The 24,808-nt window shown below is 43.5% G+C and overlaps 1 protein-coding gene across 1 annotated transcript; it reads left to right on the forward strand.

Annotated features, from left to right (window-relative positions):
- Positions 1-1,890: 1,890 nt before the first annotated feature.
- On the forward strand, positions 1,891-23,707 carry ARHGDIB (Rho GDP dissociation inhibitor beta). The gene is made up of 6 exons (XM_047787484.1): positions 1,891-2,027; positions 11,910-12,093; positions 12,910-12,993; positions 15,893-15,969; positions 20,382-20,445; positions 22,966-23,707. Exons 2-6 carry the CDS (start codon positions 11,916-11,918, stop codon positions 23,163-23,165), a joined length of 603 nt encoding a protein of 200 aa, XP_047643440.1. The 5' UTR covers positions 1,891-2,027; positions 11,910-11,915; the 3' UTR covers positions 23,166-23,707.
- The last annotated feature ends 1,101 nt before the right edge of the window (positions 23,708-24,808 follow it).

The following is a 24,808-nucleotide window of genomic DNA, read 5'->3' on the forward strand; positions in this document are numbered from 1 at the left end:
ATCAACAAAGAAAACTCATCATTTTTCTGGAAATTCACGTTTCTATTTCCCAGTTGTATTGATTTCACTTGGCACTACAGGGTTCAGGTCCTTAGAGTAAGAGCATCTTACTGCCATGACAGCTATTTCCTTGCATGGGCGGGAGCACAGATATGGAGATGGGAGCCTTGGTACACAGCACATCATTGTCAGCATGGACTAGAAGGGGGAAATCTGTCGGACTTACTTCACTTAGTATGATAATCTCAGGTCCATCCATGTTGCTACAAAGGGCATTATCCCATCCTTTTTATGGCTGAGTAATATTCTACTGTTTTGTATATATATTTATTTATATACTGTTTTATATATTTATTTACTTACATTGGGGTGCATGTATCTTCTCAAATTATAATTTTCTTCTTTTCCAGATATATACCCAAGAATGGGATTGCTGGATGGTATGGTAACTCTACCTAAGTTTCTTAATTGCCTGTCTCCCCGAGAACATAAATTCCACAAGAGATTAGAGATTTTGAGATCACGTCTGTTGTCTACTGCTTTGTCTAAGTATCATCTATTTGTATGAAATGTATCTAGATGCAGTGTCTAGCACAGCACCTGGAGGAATTATGTGCTCAACCAATGTTATTGAAAGAAGAAATATCCTCTCTTGAGAGTTCTGAACTACAAAGTTTACTATCTTCTGTGTAAATTAATATTTGCTTTTATTTATAATACAGTCCGATACTTTGTTACGAGGGCTTTCTTCTATCCACATCATTTTGAAATGTATTTACTAAATAAGGTTTTCAATGCTTTTACTAATTTTAATTCTACACTATCTTCCTTTTTAAATTTTCCTGGATGAATCCCTTTTCTCCAGCCAAAGGACCATCTCCTTGATGATTTCGGTGCCATTGACTAAGGTTAAGATTGAGCTGGTGGCATCAATTTATAAAATGAAGTGAACAAAATGCACTACAGTTAAACAACAACAAAATACATGCTAGTTCCTCCAAATATTTTGCATCATTTGTTGGCTCTGAACATATTTTAACAATATAGATACCGAATATTGAAATATTAGTGTAAACAAGCATTTGTTACTGGCAGCAGCTATGGAAATGCAGAGCAGAACTGTGGCCTTGTGTGCTTTAAAAACTGTTCCCTCCAATGATTTCAATGTGGCCTCTGCAGCTTGTTCCCATTTAAATTACTTCATAAAACATTTCCTCAAATATGATATGAAGTCAATTTTAGCACGTGTCAAATTATAGCAAGTTGTGAGAAGACTATGAATTAATGAAGTTTTACTTTATTTTGTAATCTGCATTCCTAGGTTTAATCAAAACAGTGCTTTGGCTTTTTTTTTAATTTGAAAGAAAAATTCATGAAAACTACAACAAATATCATTTGATGGTTTGTGCTGCAATACAAGCTACATCTTGAAATTGTGACCAACAAAGCTCTAAAAATCTGTTGGAGGACAAATGTTATAATTTAAGGCCAAATACATGTAGTTAAAATTCATAATTTCTTAGCACCCTGCCTGTATACACTGCCAGCAGACTTTCAACATATCTGGCTGATAAGGAAACTGGCAGAGGCCCCATAGGAACAGAAGCTAGTGATAGAAAGTAAGGCCTCTGCGAATTTTCTGCTACTGGTTTTAGACTGCTTTCCTCAGAAGCTTATGCACTGAAATGACTTGATTTTTAGACATATGCACACAATTATTCACAGCACTCACGGCTATGGGCTCCAGACCCTTGTCTGAACATCCAGGCCTATCTGGGCTCCCAGGGTGGTCAGGCCCTCATAGGTGCCATTAATTGTCAAGAATGCTGCTCAGGCTTGGCTGATCAAGAGATACGCAGAGCAAAGGAACAGGATTTGAGACAGCCCCGGGTTTCCTCTTCGGGTAGATTTAAAACATTTTTTTTTTTTTTCTTTTCTCACAACTTCCTTCCTGTTCTAACTGCCAGTGCTCAGAAGTCAGCCTTGAGAGGCAGAAGCACCCAGGACGGAGACGTGAACCACTGAATGTAAGTTGAAATACCTTCAGGGTGGGGGTGGCTACAGGTGAATACGGAGAGATGGCAGAAATCTCTACCCCAAGCCATGGCACTCCGCAGTTTATCTTTTGAGAGGGTCTGTGCCTCTTTTAAAGAAATTTTACGGTAAGAGAGGACGGAGGAAGCTGCAGAGAAGGGGGAAGTCAGAGCAGGGAAGGGCAGCAATGACTCAAGGGAGACTGCCGGGTGAGGGAGGCTCTGCCCTGCTGCCCAGTGGACCAGTCCTGGATGTCCTGGAGCAGGACTATGAATGGAACCACTGGCAGTGCCTGGACTGTTTCCTGCAAGGTCGGAGCTGGAACCTGGCCAAACGCTGAAGCAAAAAAGATCCAAACTGATACCAAGCGCGTTGGTGGATGGTGGGTTAGTGCTGGGTGGAGATGTGTGGTTTCCTGTTTTGAAGCCGACTTAAAGAGACTGGTTGAAAAGGGGAAAAAATTGTTTAAAGTTGTCAAACATTAAACTGTTTTTCACTGAAGAATTTGCTGGTGATAGGAGAGAAAGGCATCATGAAAGCCTCCCTTAGGGTGTTGTGGGATTTAAGCATCCTGGGGGAAGTAGGGCGGCGTGCATTGCTGTTTATTCACCAGCCAGTACAGGGATAGCGTTTCTACCACAAACAAAAGCCAGGTATTACATTCAGGCAGTGCTACGTGAGCAGAAATGTACGTGCTAGGTTGTTGCCAGAGACTAGCTCTTTACATCTGAGAGAACTGAAAGCAAACACAGAAGACACTGAATAATTTGAGTTTTAGAAAAATCCGAGTGGCCCGGCTAGGCTACCCAGTCAGTGGGCTGTCAAAATATCAGGGTCTAGGAGTTCCCCTGTGGTGCAGTGGGTTAAGGATCTGACGTGGTCACTGCTATGGTGCAGGTTTGACCCCTGGCCTGGGAACTTCCACAAGCTGAGGGTGCAGCCCTCAAAAAAGATATATATCAGGGTCTGAATTTAGCCACCCTGAGAAGTGCTTTAGGTATCACCTGAAATACTTGCTTCCTTTTTAGAGGGTGTCCCAGGCAGCATGTTTTACAAACATAGTCTGTAATTAAACTCTGGACCTCAGGTGACTTGTGGCTTGGGTCTGATAAACTCTGAGCTGTTCCAGGGCACTCTCACCTGGAGGTCCCAGAGCTTCCCCTTCCCATAGCAACCAGGAACCCCTGAATTCAGGGTCAGCATGTTGGATCCTCAGTGCAAGAATGATTAAGCAAGGGAAACCAAGAGGTCTGGGCTGGCCCCGCGGACTTCAGTCACAGGCTGCCACCGTCCATCTTTGCCTCTGCTTTGTTTCATTGCATTTATAAGGATAGATCCTTCCCAAGTCCAGATATGACCCAAACCATCTTATTCTTTTGTGAGATGGGTGGAATTCTAAGAGAATAGTTGATTCTCAGTCTGTGCTGCACAGATCCTGCACGTGTGGAATAACCAGGTTACAGGCAAGCAAAGGCTGGCATCTTCCAGGCACTGGAATCTGGTCCTTCCTTATCTGGGAGAGCATGAGTTTGTCCCTCAGGAAGGATGCTCCGAATGATATCAAGATTCTGTTTTCAGTGGGTAAAAATTAATCAGATAGGGAAAGAGCACCAGTTTATGAGGAGGGCCTCCTATGCGTCAGGCCTGGCCTTAGATATGCATTTGAATTCTGAGAGGACACAGGGAGGACAAAGAGGCTCAACAAGTGTTAAATGACTAAAGTCACACGCTGGTGCAAAAGAAGAAACTGTAGCTGCAATGTCTTAGGAGGACATTTGGGGAAATGCCCCCATGAAGAAATTTTCTTTAATCCCACATTCTCAACATCCTTATTCTTTTTTTTTTTTTGTCTTTTTGCCTTTTCTAGGGCCGCTTCCACAGCATATGGAGGTTCCCAGGCTAGGGGTCCAATTGGAGCTGTAGCCACTGGCCTATGCCAGAGCCACAGCAGCACGGGATCTGAGCTGAGTCTGCGACCTACACCACAGCTCACGGCAGTGCCGGATCCTTAACCCACTGAGCAAGGCCAGGGACTGAACCCTCAACCTCATGGTTCCTAGTCAGATTCGTTAACCACTGCAGCCACGATGGGAACGCCAACATTCTTATTCTTGAGTCAATGCTATTATCACCCAGGACCCTGGTTAGAATCCATACTAAGAGTTCCCACCATGGCTTAGAGGGTTAAGAACCCAATTGGTATCTATGAGGACACAGGTTCAATCCCTGGCCCTGCTCAGATCTGGGGTTGCTGTGGCTGTGGTGTAGGTCGCAGTTGCACCTCTGATTCAACCTCTAGCCTGGGAACCTCCATATGCCACAGGTTCTGCCCTAAAAAGAAAAATAGAATCCATACTGGGTCCCCCAGAGATGAGTCTTATGTTGCTCCTGAAACATCAGCATTTCTCTGTTCAGTGAACAATTCCTGAGTCCCTCTCAGGTTTTCACACACCCTGTTTTCCTCAGCCTGAGGTGGCAAAAATTCACTTGGGTTTTCTCAGAGGGGTTGATATTCGCTCACCACTTGTGCTCATAAAAAACTGTCTCCATGTCTGTCTTAACTTTTTGTGCTTAATTTAAAACCTCTGTGGATGGATTAAGTAATTGCAGTGTAGCCTTTTGCCGCCAAATGGCTGCCTTAATGCAATTTTCTGGGAGGATTATTTAAAATGACTATCTGTGAAAGTACCTAGTGCAGTGACTTCACACAGTAAACACTCAGAAAAGCTTAATCTATCCATTGAGTTCTCTCTCTTTTTGCATGTGAATCTGGGTGTCCACGGGGCATTGGTTCCAGGACCACCCTCTTCCTCCTTGGTACCAAAATCCACAGATGCTCTGAGTTTACAACCCTCGGCATCAATCGAGGCTCAACTTCACTGTGAATGCTCAGGAGAGAAATAATGCATCCTTTTTCTCACCAAAGGGAAATGCTAAAGAATTCTGCTTCTAGGAATCTGCATTCCCCTCTGGATTGATCTTAATGTTTATTATCTGTGACAAGACTGCCCCATCGGCCACTGGGTCTGTTCCCCTCAGCCAGCTGCGGTTTCAGATGTGGTGGTGGGGCTGAGGTGGCAGAGAGCAGCTCTGAGGGGCCCAGGAAGCGCTGATGCCTTTGGGTCACTAGGGAGTAGTGACACCTCACAAAGGAATCCAGAACCAAGGCAGCTTCTGGTGTCCCCAGGGGTAAGCTTGGCTTCCCCAAATGAACTGACTCACCAAATATAATCTGCACAAAGCAGACCCAAATCCTCCTCCTCGACTAGCTCTGAAATGTCAGTGTGACTTGGGAGCTGGCCCAGCTCTCTACAATGTGCTGTAGAGCTATGGGCCCCAGAATGGGGGAACGCGGGCATGTCCTGGCCATCGGGAAGTGAAGTTGTCAGGGGCGACCGAATGCTGATGCTGGCATAGGTACTTCTCTGATGGAAATCCCCTGCTTCTGGTACTTCCACATTCCTCTCTCTCCCCCGCCATCAACTCTACCTCTTCTATCTAATACTCCCAGCCTGGGCACCCAAACATATGATCCGGCAATGTTGGGCCATGAGTTGTATCACCACTGTCCTTTGCTCCAGAGCCAGAGGGCATTCTCTGCATTAGCTGTGCCTGCATGTCCTACCCTTTCCCGTCATTCACCGGGTGACCTCTGGCTTCCCTTAGGAAAGGGAGAAAAATAGAATCTAAAATTAAATTGCTCATGAGGAAGCTTTTTAAAGACATATAAGACAGGGCCATTTTAAGGCTGATTCAGTCCATAAACAATCCTTGCAATTCCCAGAACGTCTCGTTTCTTCCTTACCTCTCAAAGAAACAAGCCTATTTTTAAGAAGGAAGGAGGGGACCTTGTCAACACTGCAGATCCAAAGGAGAGCCTCACTGCTGGAGGTCAGGTACCCAGCTGAAGCTGGAAGTAGAGAAAAACAGGCAGCGTCACAGAAAAGGGCAGCAAGGATGGGTAAATGTAGTTATCGAACACTGACTCTTAGCCCAGGATAGTCCCAGAATGTCTCATGTTTTCTCCAACATTTCAACCCCATAAAAAAAGATCATTGTTCCCACTCGACTGGTGTAAAAACTTGGGCTCCGCAAAATTAACTCCCTTAAGTCCTGTTATGACTGTACCCACTCATCGTCAATTGCGGATACACATTTTGCATCTCTGGTCCGTTGGACCCAATGCTCAATTTCCAGGAGGTATAAATTCCTTCCTATGAGTTAACCAGGTGATTTGCGTCATCTAAATTCAAGAATGTTATCTTTCTTTGCTTTCAACTTATTTGAAACTGCATTAATGAGCCAGACAAGTATGCTCTAGCCTGAGATGGGTAAATGGTTAAGGGCATTTCACTTTCAGCATCTTGAAAATTTCACTGAATTTGAAAAAGAAAAAAGCCCAATCTGTGTCAGCTCATACTCATGCCATGAGGCCCCAACCTAATTTAATATGACATTTTAATTGAGCCTGAGAAGATTAAGTTCCTGCCTCAGCCTGTCTAATGCTTGATAGGGTTTTACTGAACAGCAAACATAGGGGTGTGACGGTTCACTGTGAAAATTCACCTGTGTAGGCATCTGTGAAGCAGGAAATGGAGATAACTAGAGTGGTAAGCACATTATAAAGAAGAAAAAAAAAAACAAAAAGCAGACATGCCTTGGGGCCTGACAGAGTCCACACTAATCTTGTTAAATATATAACTGATAATTCCCCATTTCTTTTTTACTGTGGAAAGAACCAGTCACCAACAACATACAAAGAAGCAAACAAAGAAAATAACCCTCCTCTTGATGGACCAGGGGGTGAGCTGCAGAGGAAAAAGAGACCAGCCCAACCAGCATGTTCTATTCTGAGGAGCTGGGTTCACCCGGACCTCACCTCCACTTCCTCTTTCCCTTTTTCCACTCACAGGCTTTTTTACATCTAGGAGCATTAGAGTCATTGAATTAAAAGAGGCCTCAGCGATCTTTCAATGCAATGATTTCATTTTGCCGAGGACAGAACTAGAGCGGAGGTTCAGTGACTTGCGCAAGGAGACTCTGGCCGAGTTGCACCAAAACCCTCTTTAGGTGACACTTCCCTTATTTGCTAAAATCCTCCCTGCAGAGTTTTGCAAAGAAGCATTTACCTCTGCCTGTGCACCCCCAGGGGAGATTCCCAAGATGACCAGCGAGCTCTCTAATTTCATTGTTACTTCTTAATAAGGACAGCTAGAGCAACGGAGCGGAGTGCCTAAGGTCAGACCACCCAAGCTCCGAGAGTCATTCCAACACTTACCTAACAGGTCTTCTCGGGCTGTTACTCACTTCAGCTTTAGTCTCCTGATCTGCAGAAGAGAATGATGATAAGGCCTGGTCCTTAAGGCTGTAGTGAGGACTCAATGAGATCATCCGTATGACAGCATTTAGCACTGTGTATATAACTTTTAGAATTACTAACATCAATAATAAGACCTGCTATTCTTTAGACCATGAGATTAGAAAAGAGTCTGGATGTTCCATTAAATGCCTGGTCTCACCCCAGCAAGCACCTATCCAATGGGAGGATTAATAGAAAAAGGATATTTGCGGTTAAACGTACACACATGTAGTTTGGGAAATCGTGACCAAGCTCTATAGACAAGTTATGGCTGGGGCTTTGAGAGACTCTGAAGTGCCCCAGAGATGAACTGTGAAATAAAAAATGCAGCATCTTTGGGAAAATCACCTAAATGTGAAATAATAAAACAGAGAGAGTTTCTCATTTATACAGATGACATAAGGTAACCAAACAGCAACTTAGCTGACACCTGACTACAGGTCGGGGAAAAAACGTGCAGGCAGAGGCCTTAGAAAAGGAAAGCACCTAGAGGTGCTTAGGGGTCTGCCCTAACCCCTCACTTCCCAAGTGGAAAGGAAGATCACAGGGGTTGGAACATTTGGCCGGGGTGGGGTAGCGGGGTCTCAGCTAGTGAGCAGAAAAACCATGCATGGTGAAGTCTAGTGCAGTGAGGAGATGATGATGCAGAATTAAGTAGATTGACACAGAACTTTTCTCCTAAAAGCCGCTCGCTGTGCCCTGTTGCTCTTCTGCCAGGCTTGGTGGTCCTGCTCCCCCAGCCCCAGATGTTACCCAGTATCTCCTCCTCCTTCTACATATCCCGTGTTTCAGGTTCACAGACAGGATCCTTGGCTTGAGGTCGAGTTGTGTCCTTGGCCAGGCCCAGCCTCAGAGAGAAGCAAGCTTCCTTTTTGACACTCAGCAGTCTGCTTCATGTTTCCAAAAGTGACAAAGTCAGGCTCCTAACCTTGGACTCGAATAAAGTCTCTGAAGGACTTCAGGGGCCCAAGAACACCTGTATTGAATGCACAATGTCATGGGCTTATCCCATTCTTCCTTTTATAAGGACCATGCATGGCTCTTAGCAGATTTTTAAAGAGACTTACAATCTCCAGAAAGATAAAGAACCATCCATCAACCTAGCCAGGCCATTTTTGTATGGCTAGATTGCTCAGCCTCCAAATTTTCTCCGCTTTGGAGGGTAACTTAAACATCAGTGTGTACTGAAGTAAAGTGTATTTTAAGTAGCAGGTGCCCATCAAATATTTGTGACCTTAATTTTGCTTTTAAAAAGCCTTTCCCTGAGAAGTGCTTTCTGGCTCTTTATTGCCATATTATGACATTTTTATCTTTTTCCAATAAGCTTTCTAGAGTGAGCTGATTTGGGCTCATTTGACTTCATATCTCTTTTTCTTTCTTTCTTTCTCTTTCTTTCTTCTTCCTTTCTTTCTTTCTTTCTTCCTTCCTTCCTTCCTTCCTTCCTTCCTTCCTTCCTTCCTTCTTCCTTCCTTCCTTCTTCCTTTCTTTCTTTCTTTCTTTCTTTCTTTCTTTCTTTCTTTCTTTCTTTCTTTCTTTCTTTCTTTCTTTCTTTCTTTCTTTCTTTCTTTCTTTCTTTCATCTTTTTGCCTTTTCTAGGGCCACTCCTAGAACCTCCTGTGGCATATGGAGGTTCCCAGGCTAGGGGTCCAATCAGAGCTGTAACCGCCGGCCTACGCCACAGCACAGCAAAGCCAGATCCAAGCCATGTCTGCGACCTACACCACAGCTCATGGCAACACCAGATCCTTAACCCACTGAGCAAGGCCAGGGATCAAATGCACAACCTCATGGTTGCTAATTGGATTCGTTAACCACTGAGCCACGATGGGAACTCCATATCTCTTTTTCTTATGCTACATAGTGAGATAAAATTTTTTCCATGTGGTCCCAGATTTCCTCCTCTAGAAGATACAGTAATCCCACCTTATCCTCCACTCTTTGATGTCTTTAAATAAATTTGTGGCTCACTTGTATACACCAATTCTTGTATCTGTTTGCAGTGAACCAAGGAAATTTAGAAATGACACCAGCCTCAGATTTACTAATGAAAGCATTAAGATCTAGAAGACAGATAAATTGACTTGCCAATGATCACACACACTGTTAGAAGTTAGCAAATGGTATTCCAGACCAAATCTTTCCCCTCCTCTCTCTCTCCTTTCAAATTTGAGATTTGAGGATGTGGAATTACAATTCCCTGCAGGTGATTGTAATTTCTTGAGGTACTTAGTGGCTGGATGTGATGTCATCATCTCATAGTCAGACTTCAAGCACATGACTTGTTAGAACCAAACAACCCATTCCAGAAAGGTCTGTCCATAGGAGCTGAGATGTCTTCATCTGTAGATAGCTTTCCTGATGCCCTGTCTGGTTGGTTTCTTACATAACCTCTACTCTGGGTATCTGGTCAGGCTCCTGGGTGTCACCAGAGGAGAACCTGTCTCATCTGATTAGTCTCATCTGTGTTACTCTTTATCTGTTACTTAATGGCTGTCCTTAAACGACCCACCACCTACAACCTCCACCCACTGCATCCTTCTTTGTCTTTCCAAGCAGTTCATTCACTCCCTGAGTGTGGTTTGGAATATGAGTTGAGTTAGTCACTGTTTATTGTGCTGTTCTCTGGAGGCTCAGCTCCAAGGGGGCTGGTTCTTCAGCTGAAGCAAGAGTTGCCTTGGGAACAGGCCCACTTTCTTCCCTCCTGCACAGGAAGTGGACCTGGGCATTGCAATGCTGTTTTCAGAGCTGGTCAAGGCTCATAGTGTTTGGCTTGTTATTTTGCTGGAAGACAATGGATGAGCCAAGAGATAGCCTTTCTTTGCCTTTTCTTTTTTTCTGTTAAAGTTGCTTTCATTTGGCGTCACTTCCAAATTATTTTTCTTCCCGTTGCCAATAATAGTGACATGAAACTCAAAACCACAACTGATTTCAGCCAGAGATAGCTTCACTCTCAGGGGACTTTAGAGAGGTTTGCAGAGTCACACAGGATGAGATATGATAGATGTTGTCTTAGAGTTCTGCCACTTAAGAGCAATGAAGCATTTTCCCAAGGCAGGAAAGAGAGTTACCCTCGGAGTAGAAAAAAGGGAAGTGAGGAAATTATCTCCTTGGCCAAATATCTCCCTTGTTTCCCCCAAAAATAGCTTCCCTGCTACTTGCCACAGGGCCTGAAATTCTTCCAGGAGAGATTCTTCCTCCCTCTTAGGACACTGCATCTCATCCAGCTACATGAACTTGGGCAATTCTCTCAACCTCTGGGTTTCAATTTTCTCAAGGATTAAAGGAAGGGTAGGAACATATCAGCTCTAAGGTTCATTTCAGCTCTGAAAAGCTCTGACTATACATGCCCTAAGAGGAAGAATTTTTAAATCTATTATTCAGTCATCAACACTTAAGTGTGAATAATTTGGAGTTCCCTGGTGGTTCACTGGGTTAAGGAACCAGGAACTGGCATTATCACTGCTATGGCACAGGTTTGATCCCTGGCCTGGGAAATTCCATATGCTACGGGAGCAGCCGAAATGAAAAGAAAAAAACAAAAACAAAAAACAAAAAAAAAACACTTAATTGTGAATAATTCTAGTAGCTCTTTCCTTGATGTTTTAACACAAAACAAAGAAATGTAGATAATAAAGAAGACAGACCCCAAGGAATGCCCAGGTGATGTCACAGGAAACCTGGAGATGGAGGGATATACTAAAAAAGGGAAGTGGAGTTAAATGGAAGGGTACTAAGGACATAGTTACAATTTGGAGGAATTTAGAGTCCTTTGCTATTTTGTGTCATTTCAAAAGAACAGAAGATCTTTATAGATGGAACCTAGTAAGTCAATCAATGAATGCTTAGAAAATGGCTGAACCATTCAAGTGTTTGGGGAGATTCAAAGGAAACACATAACTTAGTACCTGCCCTCAAGGAATTATTAGCAGTGTTGGACAAACAATTCAGATACTCAGGCAGGTATCATAGAAGCCCACAGCTTCCCATGAGTTGCCTTTGAGCCCTTGCAGGGGTTCAGGGAAAGATACAATGAATGTGAGAAAGCTAACTCTCTTTAGCAAACACTTGAAACCATCATAACCAGGATGCTGAGAGCTTTGACGCTGGCAAGGCTGGCTGGATTTGAAGAACTGTGACCATCTCTGTAACTGCATGAACTGGGGCCATTCATTGAGTGTTCAGAACAGTTTGTGCTTGTGCTGTGTTGTTTCACCTGTATTACAGAATTCACAAATGAGTTTGTTTTTGTTTTTTGTCAGATTTCTTCAATGAACAGGAGAGACTCATCCCAGTACAGGAAAATATAGGCATATCAGAGAAAAGACTGGAAACATTATATTCTTATTTCATGAATGGGAATGAGGCTGAATTAGGGGAAAATTTCCTGGAAAGTCACTGACAATTAGAGAAGTTCATTAGGGCAGAGATAATGCTAACAGCAGACCCATAAATATTGTTCTTATCCATCAGCAGCCTAATAGATCATCATATTATCTCGCTCCCTCTCTCTCTCTAGATCAAAATGACTGAAAAGGACCCAGAACCGCACCTGGAGGAGGACGACGATGAGCTAGATGGCAAGCTCAATTATAAGCCTCCACCTCAGAAGTCCCTGAAGGAGCTGCAAGAGATGGACAAAGATGATGAAAGTCTAACTAAGTACAAGAAAACGCTCCTGGGGGACGGTCCTGTGGTAGCAGGTGTGTGTGTTTGGAGATGTGGGGCGGGCAGAGCGGCACAAAGGAGGCATGTATTTCAGCTATTCAGGAGCAGGTGCAAAGGACAGGGCACCAAGTGCTTCCAGGGTTAACTGAGTGAGGTACAATCTCTATGTGCTGGATCAAGTTAGAGACTGGATAATTAAGTGTACTTTGGAGATAAGGTGCAAGTTGCCATTGAAAGAGACAAAAATAACACATAGGGAGGATTTAGAAAGAATTTCAAACCAGGAGTTCTCTGGTGGCTCAGTGGGGTAAGACCCAGTGTTGTCACCACTCCTAGCCTGGGAATTTATGCATACAATGGATGCATAAAAAGTAAAAAAGTAAAAAAAAGTAAAAAAAAAAAGCATTGCATACTACCACTCAGAATTGTATTTTCTTCATGATATCTCTCATTCTCTCTCTTTCTTTTCTTTCTCCTTCTCACTTGTACTTAACCATCCATCTCTTCCACATACACAATGGCAAACTAAGACATGGCCTAAAGATATGCATGGGCCATGCTCAATCAGCGGAGTACCTTACCCATAACCACTCAGGCAATGTTTGCTATTGATGATTAAAATCGACCTACAAGCCCTGGAAGCAGAAATAGCATCATTGGAATTAACAAAAATCACTAAGATCAAGCATGGTGAATCTGCCACTTCCTTTTCTATTTCTTCTCCAGACAGAGATGTCCCTTTTCCTTTTATCTTCTACACACACACACACACACACACACACACACACACACACACACACACAGTGTATATGCCTCTTCTCTGTGCTCACATTCCCTTTTGAACCCTGCAGACCCTTCGGCCCCCAATGTCACTGTCACCCGCCTCACCCTGGTTTGTGAAAGTGCCCCAGGACCGATCACCATGGACCTCACGGGTAAGTGGACACATCTGTTCTGTTCAGCGGGGCCTAATGGTATCACTGGGAAAATTTGGCCTTTGTCCCCTGTCCCCACAAAAGCAAACCCCAGTAAGGTGATTTCTAAGAAGTTGTCCTGGGACTGGTTCACAGGTCATTGCTCTCAGAGTACACAATATTTATCGTGCTTAATGAAAAGCCCAACCTCTGTCTCTATTTCACGGAAAAATGAGCTGGCATAAGTACTTGAATCATATTTCCTTCAGATTTTTATTATCACGTGATAGCAGAAAACTGATCATTCATGTAAAAAGACTGCTGATGGAAATACTAAGGAGCAAGCTGTGTGCTTCTGATATTGTAATATTTATACAATCTAAACACCAGAGAAAATATTGTGTTTTGGTTTTTTTTTTTTGCCACTTCTTGGGCCGCTCCTGCGGCACATGAAGGTTCCAAGCTAGGGGTCCAATCGGAGCTGTAGCCACCGGCCTACACCACAGCCACAGCAATGCTGGATCTTTAACCCACTGAGTGAGGCCAGGGATCGAACCCGCAACCTCATGGTTCCTAGTCGGATTTGTTAACCACTGAGCTATGACAGGAACTCCAAAAATATTGATCTTATATCAGCTATAGAACTTACCTGAAGGCAAGAAGCAGTCTAAGACCTCCTGAGGAATGCCAGGAATTCCACTGTTAAATGCTTATTAGTTTAGCTTAAAGCTCTGATTCTTTTAGAGAAGCAAATTCTGCCACAAAAGATGGGCAAGTTAAGATGTTATTCTCTTTCACTTTCTTGTGACAAGGGTCAAGTTCTCTCCTGAGACATAGGTCTGGAGGAGAATAAGGAAAGACTGAGAATGTGGCTGTTGAGGGAGAAATGGGCAATGGAAAGGCATGAGAAAAGAGCCACTGAGCTAGAGGTTGGAAGCCTCACAGGCAGGTCTTTAGTGAAAAAAGAAAACATTATTACCAGATTCAAAAACTGGACCCATGAGACAGAGCAAAGCGTGACTCTAGAACAGCAGGCTTGACAGTGAGTTGGTTCTGCTCTCACAGGATGCAGCCATGCTTTACCTTATACGGGCTTTTTTGTCAGAGGGAGGAAATTGGAGGCTGAGAAGACATACTTCCTGTTCAACTGAAATCACTAGTTCAGGCTCACAAACTCAACCACCCCCACATTCTAGCATTTCTCCAGGAGAGAACTCCCTCCCTCTCTCTCACGGTGCTCTTGGACCTCTTCCTGTGTGAAATTGCATGTCGTTATCATTTTTTATGGTCAGGTCTGAATTAGCACTAAGGAAATTTGTTCTGTTCAGAAGGGCTGGATGAAATTGCCAGAAATGCTTGGTCTCTGTCCCTTGTCCCAGCAGTAAGAAATACAAATTTCGTTTTCTGTCACACACACAAAAAGCTATTGAGTTCCTGTTGTGACTCAATGGTAAAGAACCTGGCTGGTATCCATGAAGATGTGGGTTTGATCCCAGACCTCACTCAGTGGGTTAAGGATCTGGCGTTGCCATGAGCTGCAGTATAGGTCGCAGACTCAGCTTGGATCCCACATTGCTATGGCTGTGGCAGAGAATTCCACTCTTAGCCTGGGAACTTCCCTATGCTGCAGGTGTAGCCCTAAAAAAGACAGAAAAAAAAAAAAGAAAAAAAAAGCTATTGAGATGAATCCCAGGTAATTACATAGCATGTTGGTACCAGCTCTGTGTTTGAAGCATCTACATAGACATGTGCAAAACACACACACACACAGTCACTCCAAATGTCAAATTACACAGGGTCACATTGGGAGAAGAACAGAGAAAAATCACCTCTCTAACCAGGGAAAAGCAATGAGGGGCAGATCTCAGTGTTACAGACACTAAAGCTTTTATCACTTCAGGGACTTTCCTTAAGAAAAATGACATGAACTTGCAAACGCAAAAGCGAAATTAAATACCAACGTAATTATTTACTTAGAAAGATAAAAAGGGAACCACTTCGAAAAAAGACTTGTGGCTGCCTGATGGGAGGAGGAGGGAGTGGGAGGGATCGGGAGCTTGGGTTTATCACACACAGCTTAGAATAGATTTACAAGCAGATCCTGCTGAGTAGCATTGAGAACTTTGTCTAGATACTCATGTTGCAACAGAACAAAGGGTGGGGAAAAAGATGTAATTGTAATGTATACATGTAAGGATAACTTGATCCCCTTGCTGTACAGTGGGAAAATAAAATTAAAAAAAAAAAAAAGGGAACCAAAGGAGACCACTATTAAAAGCTAGAAAACATCATAAAGGTTAACAAACCTATAAAAACTGAGTAAGCTGTTACTCTTATACAACATTTTTCCTTATATGTCTCTGTTTGAGGGGTGGGGGCAGTCTTTAATTACAATATCTTGCATATTCTTAGGGTTGCAGTCAAATGTGGGGAAAAGCTCAGTCATATGTCTTTCATTTCTAGCTGTAAGATTTCAGGCATTTCAAACGTGTGTGTGTTTGTTTGTGTGTTTGTTTGTGTGTTTGTTTGTTGTCTTTTTAGGGCCTCACCAGAGGCATATGGAGTTTCCCAGGCTAGAGGTCGAATCAGAGCTGTAGCTGCCGGCCTACACCACAGCCACAGCATCTGCAACCTACACCACAGCTCATGGCAATGGTGGACCCTTAACCCACTGAGCAAGGCCAGGGATCAGAACCTGTATCCTCTTGTATGGTAGTCAGGTTCGTTTCCACTGAGCAGCGACAGGAACTCCTCAAATGTGTGTTTGTGTAGCAACTAATCTCAAACACTCTTACTCAACGGCCACATGGACCATGGTGCTCCGAGGGGCCAGCAAATGGCTCTGGAGCTTAAACTTCACTCATCTCCTTGTGAAGCTTCTTCTGAGAAGAGCTGTCTCTTTCTCTCTCTACTTCTACAGGGGATCTGGAAGCCCTCAAAAAAGAAACTTTTGTGCTGAAGGAGGGGGTCGAATATAGAGTCAAAATTCACTTCAAAGTAAGTATTTGACCGTGTATGTTTTCATAAAGTTTAAATCCTTCCTTTAATCAGAGGAAAGAGAAATCTAATTTCCTGCATTATCTTGTTGTTGTTTTTTTTCTTTCTTTTTAGGGCCACATCCCAGTCATATGGAGGTTCCCAGGCTAGGGATCCAATCAGAGCTGTAGCTGGGCCTACACCACAGCCACAGCAACACACCAGATCTGAGCCACGTCTGCAACCTATACCACAGCTCACGGCAAGGCCAGATCCTTAATCCACTGAGCAAGGCCAGGGATTGAACCGTCGTTCTCATGGATCCTAGTTGGGTTCTCCCTTGTTGTCATGTTTTTTTGTGTGATTCTTCTTTGCCCTTGGACCTGGACTGTTCTCTCCCCAATTTTGAGCTCTGCCCTATTAAGACTCACCTTTGGAGTTCCCGTCGTGGCTCAGTGGTTAGCGAATCCGACTAGGAACCATGAGGTTGCAGGTTCGATCACTGGCCTCGCTCAGTGGGTTAAGGATCCGGCATTGCCGTGAGCTGTGGTGTAGGTCGCAGACTCAGCTCAGATCCCACATTGCTGTGGCTCTGGTGTAGGCCAGTGGCTACAGCTCTGATTGGACCCCTAGCTTGCAAACCTCCATATGCTGCGGGAGTGGCCCAAGAAATGGCAAAGAGACAAAAAAAAAAAAAGACTCACCTTTGCTCCATGCCTTTTCCCAACCGGAATCCTCCCCTTGAACTCTCTATTGATCACTTAAGCCAACAGGATCTCTCTCCTGTGACCTAATTCTCCCATCCACAAGGCACACATTGCTATGTATGGCAGCATTTGAGTCGTTTCTCCCCTATTCCGCCTAGGCACCTTGACACAGGGAGAGATTCTAATCCCTTCTTTGCAATGTTTCACACCAAACTTTGTAAACGGTAGCTATTTAGTGACTTTTAATTGAGAAAGAGATAAATGAATGAATGAATGAATGAATAGGGAAAGAAAAAAAGAACAGATAGAGCCTCAGCTCTCATTGCTCCATGATATGTAAATCCAGGCAGTGTGGTCCTTAGTAAGTATCTGGAAATTACCACTTAGTTGTGGAGCCAGTAAACAAGTACGAGCAACACTAAATAGGAGATAAACCGACGTGGAACGAACATGCCCACATCCCAAAGAGCAGCCAAAATCAAGGAGAAAAGCAAGCTTGCCTCTGAAAACAAATGGGTTAGAAATTCACCATTTGCTCTTAACTGCTTGTATGTACTTCAGTTGCCCCTCACTCCCACTCAGTCTCTTCCTCCAGGGCTTGGGTTCCACCAAAAAACACCCCATCTGCCCTCTTTGTTTGCACATCAGCCCTTCTCTCACCCTGAAGTGCAGGATATGATTCAGGGTTGAAGGAAAGTCCTTCCCCACCATATACAAACATGCCTCAAAATAATTTCCTTCTGAAAATATTTGTTGATGCCTACTCTACAATAGACACTGAGCACTGGTTTCCTGTATTTCTTACCAAAGTACCTGAGAGTTTGGAAAGGCACTGTATCCTAATATGACTCAAATGGATTTCTCATCAGTCCATTTTTTAATCATTAATGCCGTGGCTTTGGAGTTCCCGTGGCAGCTCAGTGGTTAACGAATCCAACTAGGAACCATGAGGTCGCGGGTTCGATCCCTGGCCTCGCTCAGTGGGTTAAGATCTGGCATTGCCATGAGCTGTGTGTAGGTCGCAGACATGGCTCAGATCCCTCACTGCTGTGGCTGGGGAGTAGGATCTCGGCTACAGCTCTGATTGGACCCCCTAGCCTGGGTGCCATGGGTGCAGCCCTAGAAAAGACAAAACAAAAACAAAACAAACAAACAAACATTAATGCCATGACTTCAATTTGTCCATTTTATAAGACAGTATTTATCAAATGAAACATAGCTGGTAACTTTCAGTGTGACTAAGATGGGAAAGGTCTGGAGCTTGTGCTTCTGCCATGGGCGGGAAGGCCAGGGCATGGGTCAGAAGTTACACATGAAGGTGATGGAGGTTAAGGGCACATCGGGGGTGGAGGGGGAGTTAAATCCCATCCATTTCCGAGGTTTTGCCTTGTCTCTAACGGAAAGATCACTCACATAAAGTTGACCCACCCTGTGGCCTGTCCCACTGTGGAGAGAAGAAACACCAGTTCAAAACTGAAAATATGTTACTGAAAAGCAAGTTAAATCTGAACTGATGTCTCTTGAAAAATGGCCAAGAGGAGTTCCCTTTGTGGTGTAGCGGAAATGAGTCTGACTAGTATCCATGAGGATGCTGGTTCGATCCCTTGCCTCGCTCAGTGGGTTAAGGATTCAGCATTGTGGTGAACTGTGGTGTAGGTCTCGGACACAGCTCTGATGTGGTGTTGCTGTGACTGTCGCATAGGCCAGTGGCTACAGCCCCAATTCGACTCCTAGCCTGGAAACTTCCATATGCCTGCCGTGGGTGCAGCCCTAAAAAGACCAAAAAAAAAAAAAAAAAGGCTGAGGAAGTTTACATTCATAACAGCAGCAACATATCCTAGAATCTTCTTTCGTTATCTAACTTAGCTGTTCTCAATGTTCTTCTCTTTCTCCCCACAAACTTAACCCTCTCCAAAAATTGGGACAGTCCTCTTAATTTATCCCCTTATTCCTTCTGCCTCCCAAGGAGATGTGGGATATATGATGTCCATAGCTCTTTTATTCACATTCCCAAGGCGTCTTCCTCCTGGGGTGCAAGAGCCAAACAGGAGGGATGTGCAGACAGAGGAAGAGAATAACTAGGAATATTCATACTTTTCTTTGTCCATCTCAACCATACTCATATTAAATGGACCCTCTGTGAAAGAGGAGAAAAACAGGGGTCTCTTGGTTGTGAAGTCCTTATTACTAATCTACCACCACTCCTGTTTTTTGGTCTTTTTCCCACCAGACTCCAACTCCTACTGGGCCCAGGGGACCAGCTCAGGGACTTCTAGAAAGATGCAGTCATTTTTTTCCTACTTCGATGACCCACATGTGCAAGTCAGAGTAATTAGAAAGTTTGGATTTCATTTTATCAGTTTCTTCAATGAAGCTGTTTTCATTCCTCCAGCCTTTGATAGGTTTTTGCTACAGACTTTTCCTGAGTGACACGTCTAGAACCTCAGCTGGCAGTATTCACTGCTCTGCTACCTCATTGCCAACAAAACAAAATGCAGCAGTGACAGATTGCTTTAATTATTCTGTCCAAAATAAAATGGGAGCCCTAATTATTGTTGGGGAGAAACTATTGGAAGATGCTTTAATTTTTACATTGGCGAACAATGAACCAAGCCATCCAGCTAATGGTGCCATGTCCACTTTCGTTTGTCTGTATAAACATGACCACGGTATAAAATTAATGGCCAACCCAGTTCAGTCCTGGGTAAAGTGAATCATGGAAAAACAAAGTGCTTGGGTGTCTGTATTTTTGTTCTTCTTTAGTGAACGTTCTTTGAAAGGCTTGGGAAAGTGGCAAGTTCTCAGACAACATCTGAACATGACAAAATACTTGTCAGAGGCAAATGGAGTCCACCCATTATTTATATATGGGAGGGATGTTTTTGTGTGACCCATCTGCTCACCTCTAGACTCCAATCACAGTTACATTACAGGCAAAACCATCTTCTAGACCTAATTTTCCATTACAGCTTTTCTCCTGGTTTGTTTTTCATATGCTAGGTGGATCATTTCTGAGGTTAGGATTTGGGGATATTTACGTGGTAATTTCCAATGGTACCTTTGTAACCTTTCCTAAGACAAGGATGGTCTTCCGGCCAGTTGCATCGGGGAGGGGGAGCTCAAGACCATTCTTCGGACCACTGAAGAAAGAAAAATATAATGGAGAATATTGAGACAGCACTTTAATTAACCAGCCCCTCCCCCAACCAAAAAACCCCAGTATTTGATGATTAAAACCAGATTGGCAATGTTGAGTCTTGAGACTTCCTCTCTCCAACTTCTGCCTCCCTGCTGAATGATAATAACACTTATTTTGGAGTTCCCATTGTAGTGCAGCAGAAACGAATCCAACTAGTATCCATGAGGATGCAAGTTTGATTTTTGGCCTCGCTCAGTGTGGGTTAATGACCTAGCATTGTCGTGAGCTGTGATGTAGGTTGCAGACTCGGATCAGATCCCACTTTGCTGTGACTGTGGAGTAAGCTGGCAGCTGTAAAGCCAATTCGACCCCTATACTAGGAATTTCCATATTCTGTGGGTGCACCCTTAAAAAAGGCAAAAATATATATATATGTATAGCAATAATAATAATAACACTTATTCCGAACTAAATCTTGAGTCCTTTCATCCTCAGAGAAGGCTCAGCTAGGTAGGATCAGCAGGAAAGATGTGCAAAAATGAAAGAACCGCTTTAATCTGAATTGCTTGGATCCTTCCCACCCGCAGGTGAACAAGGATATTGTGTCAGGCCTGAAATATGTTCAACACACCTACCGGACTGGAGTGAAAGGTAAAGTGTCCATACTTGCTACTGTCCCAAACTCTGCTTCTCACTGACAGACTTCTGGTTATTAGCAATTTTTAGTGTTAGGTTCATTTAAGAATCTGAGGAAGGCTGTGGACACTCAGCCTAGGAGAGGCATGCAGAGACCTCTAACCTGCATATTAACGGCAAGGTCTGCATTCGGCAAACCTTCAACATTCAGCTTCTGGAATTCAACTTTATTACTTATAAAGGGGGAGAATAACCAAGATAAGTTTGACTCAAAGTACATAGATGTACTTTAAAATTTAAAAAATGTAGTTCAGGGAGTTCCCTGGTGACCCAGTCATTGGGATTTAGCGTTTTCACCACTGTGGGCTAGGTTCGATCTTTAGTCTGGGAACTGAGATCCCACATCTAGTCCCTGCATGCCACTGCCAAAAAAAAAAAAAAATTCAGTTTACAGGCATAAAACCCGTGTCAGAGAAGTCCAAGATGAGAGAGAGCTATCCAATGGGAGGTGGTAGCAGCATGTGGGTGGAGGGGTAGGGGGCAGGACTCAATTTCCTAAACAAAGAAACAGGCAAAAAAAAGTACTCTTTCTAGATTGAGAAAAGCTTTCCTACTGAAAGAAATAATATCACATTACTTAACCTGCGGTTGTCCTTGACAAGTTATACCTAAATGGTACATCATGTCCTGGGAACCTGTCCTCTTGCATCAACAGGGGCAGGGAGAAGGGAAAGGTGGAAAGCTGATGGGAGCACTTTTATGGTTCCCTTTTACCTGAAGGTGTGAAACAGCGCCCCCTAGAGGTGTGAAACAGTAATGTAGAGGTCAGTTCAGCCAAATCAATAAATGGGAGCTAGGGAAGACACGGATCAATTTGCATGACACAGAGAACCTCAATTACTCAAATCCCACAGAAGACTGGTAACCTGAAAGATCTCCACTGGCCTTTCCAACACCTCGTCTCATGAAAAAACAGCTCAGTTTCTTATTTTCCTTGGGGCGGAAAGACTGGATTGCCTCACTTAGGGAAGAGGTCAATTATGTGTCTGTACCGGTTCCTCCAAACTTACTCAAAATAACAGCCAACTAAATGTCACCTGCCTGCCTACCTTGAGTTATACTTTCTAATCCCTACTTTTCTTAATATATATCCCAGTTACTCACCTACTAATAACTGGTTGGCTACTCTCACTTTTCTTTTAATCATATTATTGTTTTCCCCTTTTCTTCTAATTATTGTAATCTAATCATAATTATATATTTAGATATTAAAATTATAGTTTTATAGTCAGATTATTGATTTCCCTTTTCATCTAATTATTCCATCCATGAATTCTGTTCATTCTGATCACCAGTTGTTACCTTACCTCCCCCAATAGATATGTTCATAGAATGGTAGTTTGTAGAAAGAAGATCCTTGAAGTTCATTCTATAGAAAGGAAACCGAGGCTCCAAAATTATTCGGTAGTTGCAGAGCTGACACCAGAACTCTCAACTAGTTCGAGGGTTTTTTTATTATTATTATTTTTGTTTTGTTTTGTTCTTGTTTTTCTTATTAAAGTATAGTTGATTTACAATGTTTCTTGAATTTTTGTTGTACAGCAGTGACCCAATCACACACAGTTCCCTGTGCTGTACAGTAGGGCCCCATTGCCCATCCATTCCAAACATAAGGGTTTGCATCCAAAACCCCCAAATTGCCCATCCATCCCAGTCCCTCCTCCTTCCACCCGGGAACCACAAGTCTACTTTCCTTGGCTGTGATCGGTTTCTATTTTGTAGGTAGGATCATCTGTGCCATATTTCAGATTCCACTTGTGGTGTTTGTCTTTTTCTTTCTGGCTTATTTCACTTAGTATCTTTTTTAATTGAGATATAATTGACATATCACATTGTATTAGTCATACGGCATAATGATTTGATATATGTTTATATTGCGAAATGATCACAGTGATAAGTTTAGTTACCAGCCATCACACCACATAGTTAAAGTTTTTTTTCTTGTGATGTGAACATTTAAGAGCAACTCTCTCAGCAACTTTCAAATATACAACAGAGTATCGTTAACTGTCATCACTAGGCTGTTGGTGACACCCCCAGGACTTACCTATCTAATAGCTGGAGGTCTGTACCATTTGACCACCTGGGTTATTTTTATGGTATAATCTGCTACATCTTCATAAAAAGAATCTGATCTCCATCAATTTAGGGCCCTGATTCCCCAGCTTCTTGATACTCAGAATCAGCTGGGATGTATTTTAAAGACACTGATTCTTGGGACCCATAGCAAATTACTAACCATGATCTTTGGAAGTAGGTCAAAGGATACTGTGTGAAGAGGCACTCCGATTTTTTTTTTAATATGTTTTTAAGGGAAAAAAAATGTTGCCCCAGGTAAAACTGATGTGTAACCAGGCTTGGGAACTATTTCTCTTGGCTTTGATCACACTATACGCCTGCTCCAAGCTCTCCTATTTGCAGTGTTTGTTTTCCCTCTATCAGACTTTCACCCTCAGGAACTTTTCTTTCTTCCAGTGGATAAAGCAACATTCATGGTTGGCAGCTACGGGCCTCGACCAGAGGAGTACGAATTTCTGACTCCAACCGAAGAGGCCCCCAAGGGCATGCTGGCCCGAGGCACCTACCACAACAAGTCCTTCTTTACCGATGACGACAAGCACGACCACCTTACCTGGGAGTGGAACCTGTCCATTAAGAAGGACTGGACGGAATGAGCACCTCTGCCCATCCCTTCCCCTCACACTTGCCATCGGAAGAGCCCACAGTCATGGTCGCCACCCACTGCCCCATCCCTCCCCGCCTCACCACCGCGGCAGGGCCCCTTCCCCAGCACTCCCCTCCCTACGTTCCCACGTTCCGTTATTGCTGCGTCCTCCTCTACACTGTCCCCCACCGTGCAACCTCCCCCCACCCCTGCACAAGATGCTTCTTCAAACCTGGGCTTTCACCCTGCCCCACCCTTCCGATCCCCTCTCACGGCCAGATTTCCGAAGTTCTTGGTCCCAACCTACGATCATTTACTTTTTCCCTCTTTTATTCCCATTCAAGCAACTAGTAGCCAGGAAATGGGCAAGCTATCACTAGCAGTCCTTTGCCTTGAGTTCCAGGATCTCATTCCCACCCCTGGATTTTTCTGTGGTTGCTGCTGGCTCAGTGAAGGTCCTTAATCACATTTCCTGCTAACTGGGGTTCTGCCTTTCTGGGAGACACTGTAAACAGCACAAGGGAATCAGAATAAAAGAATTGTATGATCTGACTGAGAACATCTTTGCTTTCTTTCTTCCAACAAATAAGGAACTGCATGGTTCCCATTCATGGGTTTGCTCAGAGGAGGTGGGGGCAGAGCATAGCACAGGAGGCGTTTCCATTGTCAGGAAGAGTTCTGCTCTCCTGTGCTGGTGCAGTGCAGTGGGCAATGAGCTTTCAGAGTAGGCATGGTAGAGAGCCTCAATTTATTTTATTGAATAATTTTATATAGAAGTTTCTCCTAAGCTAGAAATTTGTATATCCCTCTGCCGATAAGAATCTCTTGGATTTCCATAAGCACCTGGGCTGAATCAAGCATTGTTTCTCTCCTGCTTAAGATCCTTCAATGGCTTCCCATCACCTACAAAACAAAATTGAAGCTCCTACACTTAGTGTATAAGGCTCCCTGCAACCTTGCCCCAGCACAACTTTCTGCCAGGATTTATCGTTCCCTTTATCTGGTAATTCTCAATTATTAATAGTCTTCTCACACATTACATTTGTCTCTCTGTACCTTTGCTCTTTACACGAAACTCCCTTTCCATCTTCATTGCCTGCCAAAATTTTATTTACCCAGGTCTCCACTTGAGCATCCCCTACAGAAAGAAAGCCTTCACTGGACCCTACTGTTATCCAAAAGTTCCTTAGTCTGTCCTCTCATTACCAAATTGTTGACTCACGGAAACTGCGTGAGAGAATCAATTTTTACTATTTTAAGTGGTTAAGTTTTAGAGTAAGCTGTCATGCATCAGTAGACAACAAACACACAGTGTAACATTTTAGTCACTTTATTCAACCCGTTTTCATGCGGCCTTTGACTGCATCTTAGGGTGCCTACTCTTGAGTACTTACTATTTTCAGGTCTTTACATATAATAACTGATTTAATCCTCAAAGTCCCAGTTTTTTTAAATTAATTAATTAATTAATTAATTAATTGTCTTTTTGCCATTTCTTGGGCTGCTCCCGCAGCATATGGAGGTTCCCAGGCTAGGGGTCTAATCGGAGCTATAGCCGCCGGCCTACATCAGAGCCACGGCAATGAGGGATCTGAGCCGCATCTGCAACCTATACCACAGCTCACGGCAACGCTGGATCCTTAACCCACTGAG

The sequence above is a fragment of the Phacochoerus africanus genome, chromosome 7, assembly GCF_016906955.1.
Source record: "Phacochoerus africanus isolate WHEZ1 chromosome 7, ROS_Pafr_v1, whole genome shotgun sequence".
Lineage (NCBI taxonomy): Eukaryota > Metazoa > Chordata > Mammalia > Artiodactyla > Suidae > Phacochoerus > Phacochoerus africanus.

Bases quoted from the DNA above. Each gene is read 5' to 3' on its own strand.
- ARHGDIB (XM_047787484.1), top strand. From the start codon at position 11,916: ATGACTGAAAAGGACCCAGAACCGCACCTGGAGGAGGACGACGATGAG. The intron at 12,094-12,909 runs GTGTGTGTGTTT...TGAACCCTGCAG, and splicing joins GGACGGTCCTGTGGTAGCAG to ACCCTTCGGCCCCCAATGTC. The intron at 20,446-22,965 runs GTAAAGTGTCCA...TCTTTCTTCCAG, and splicing joins CTACCGGACTGGAGTGAAAG to TGGATAAAGCAACATTCATG.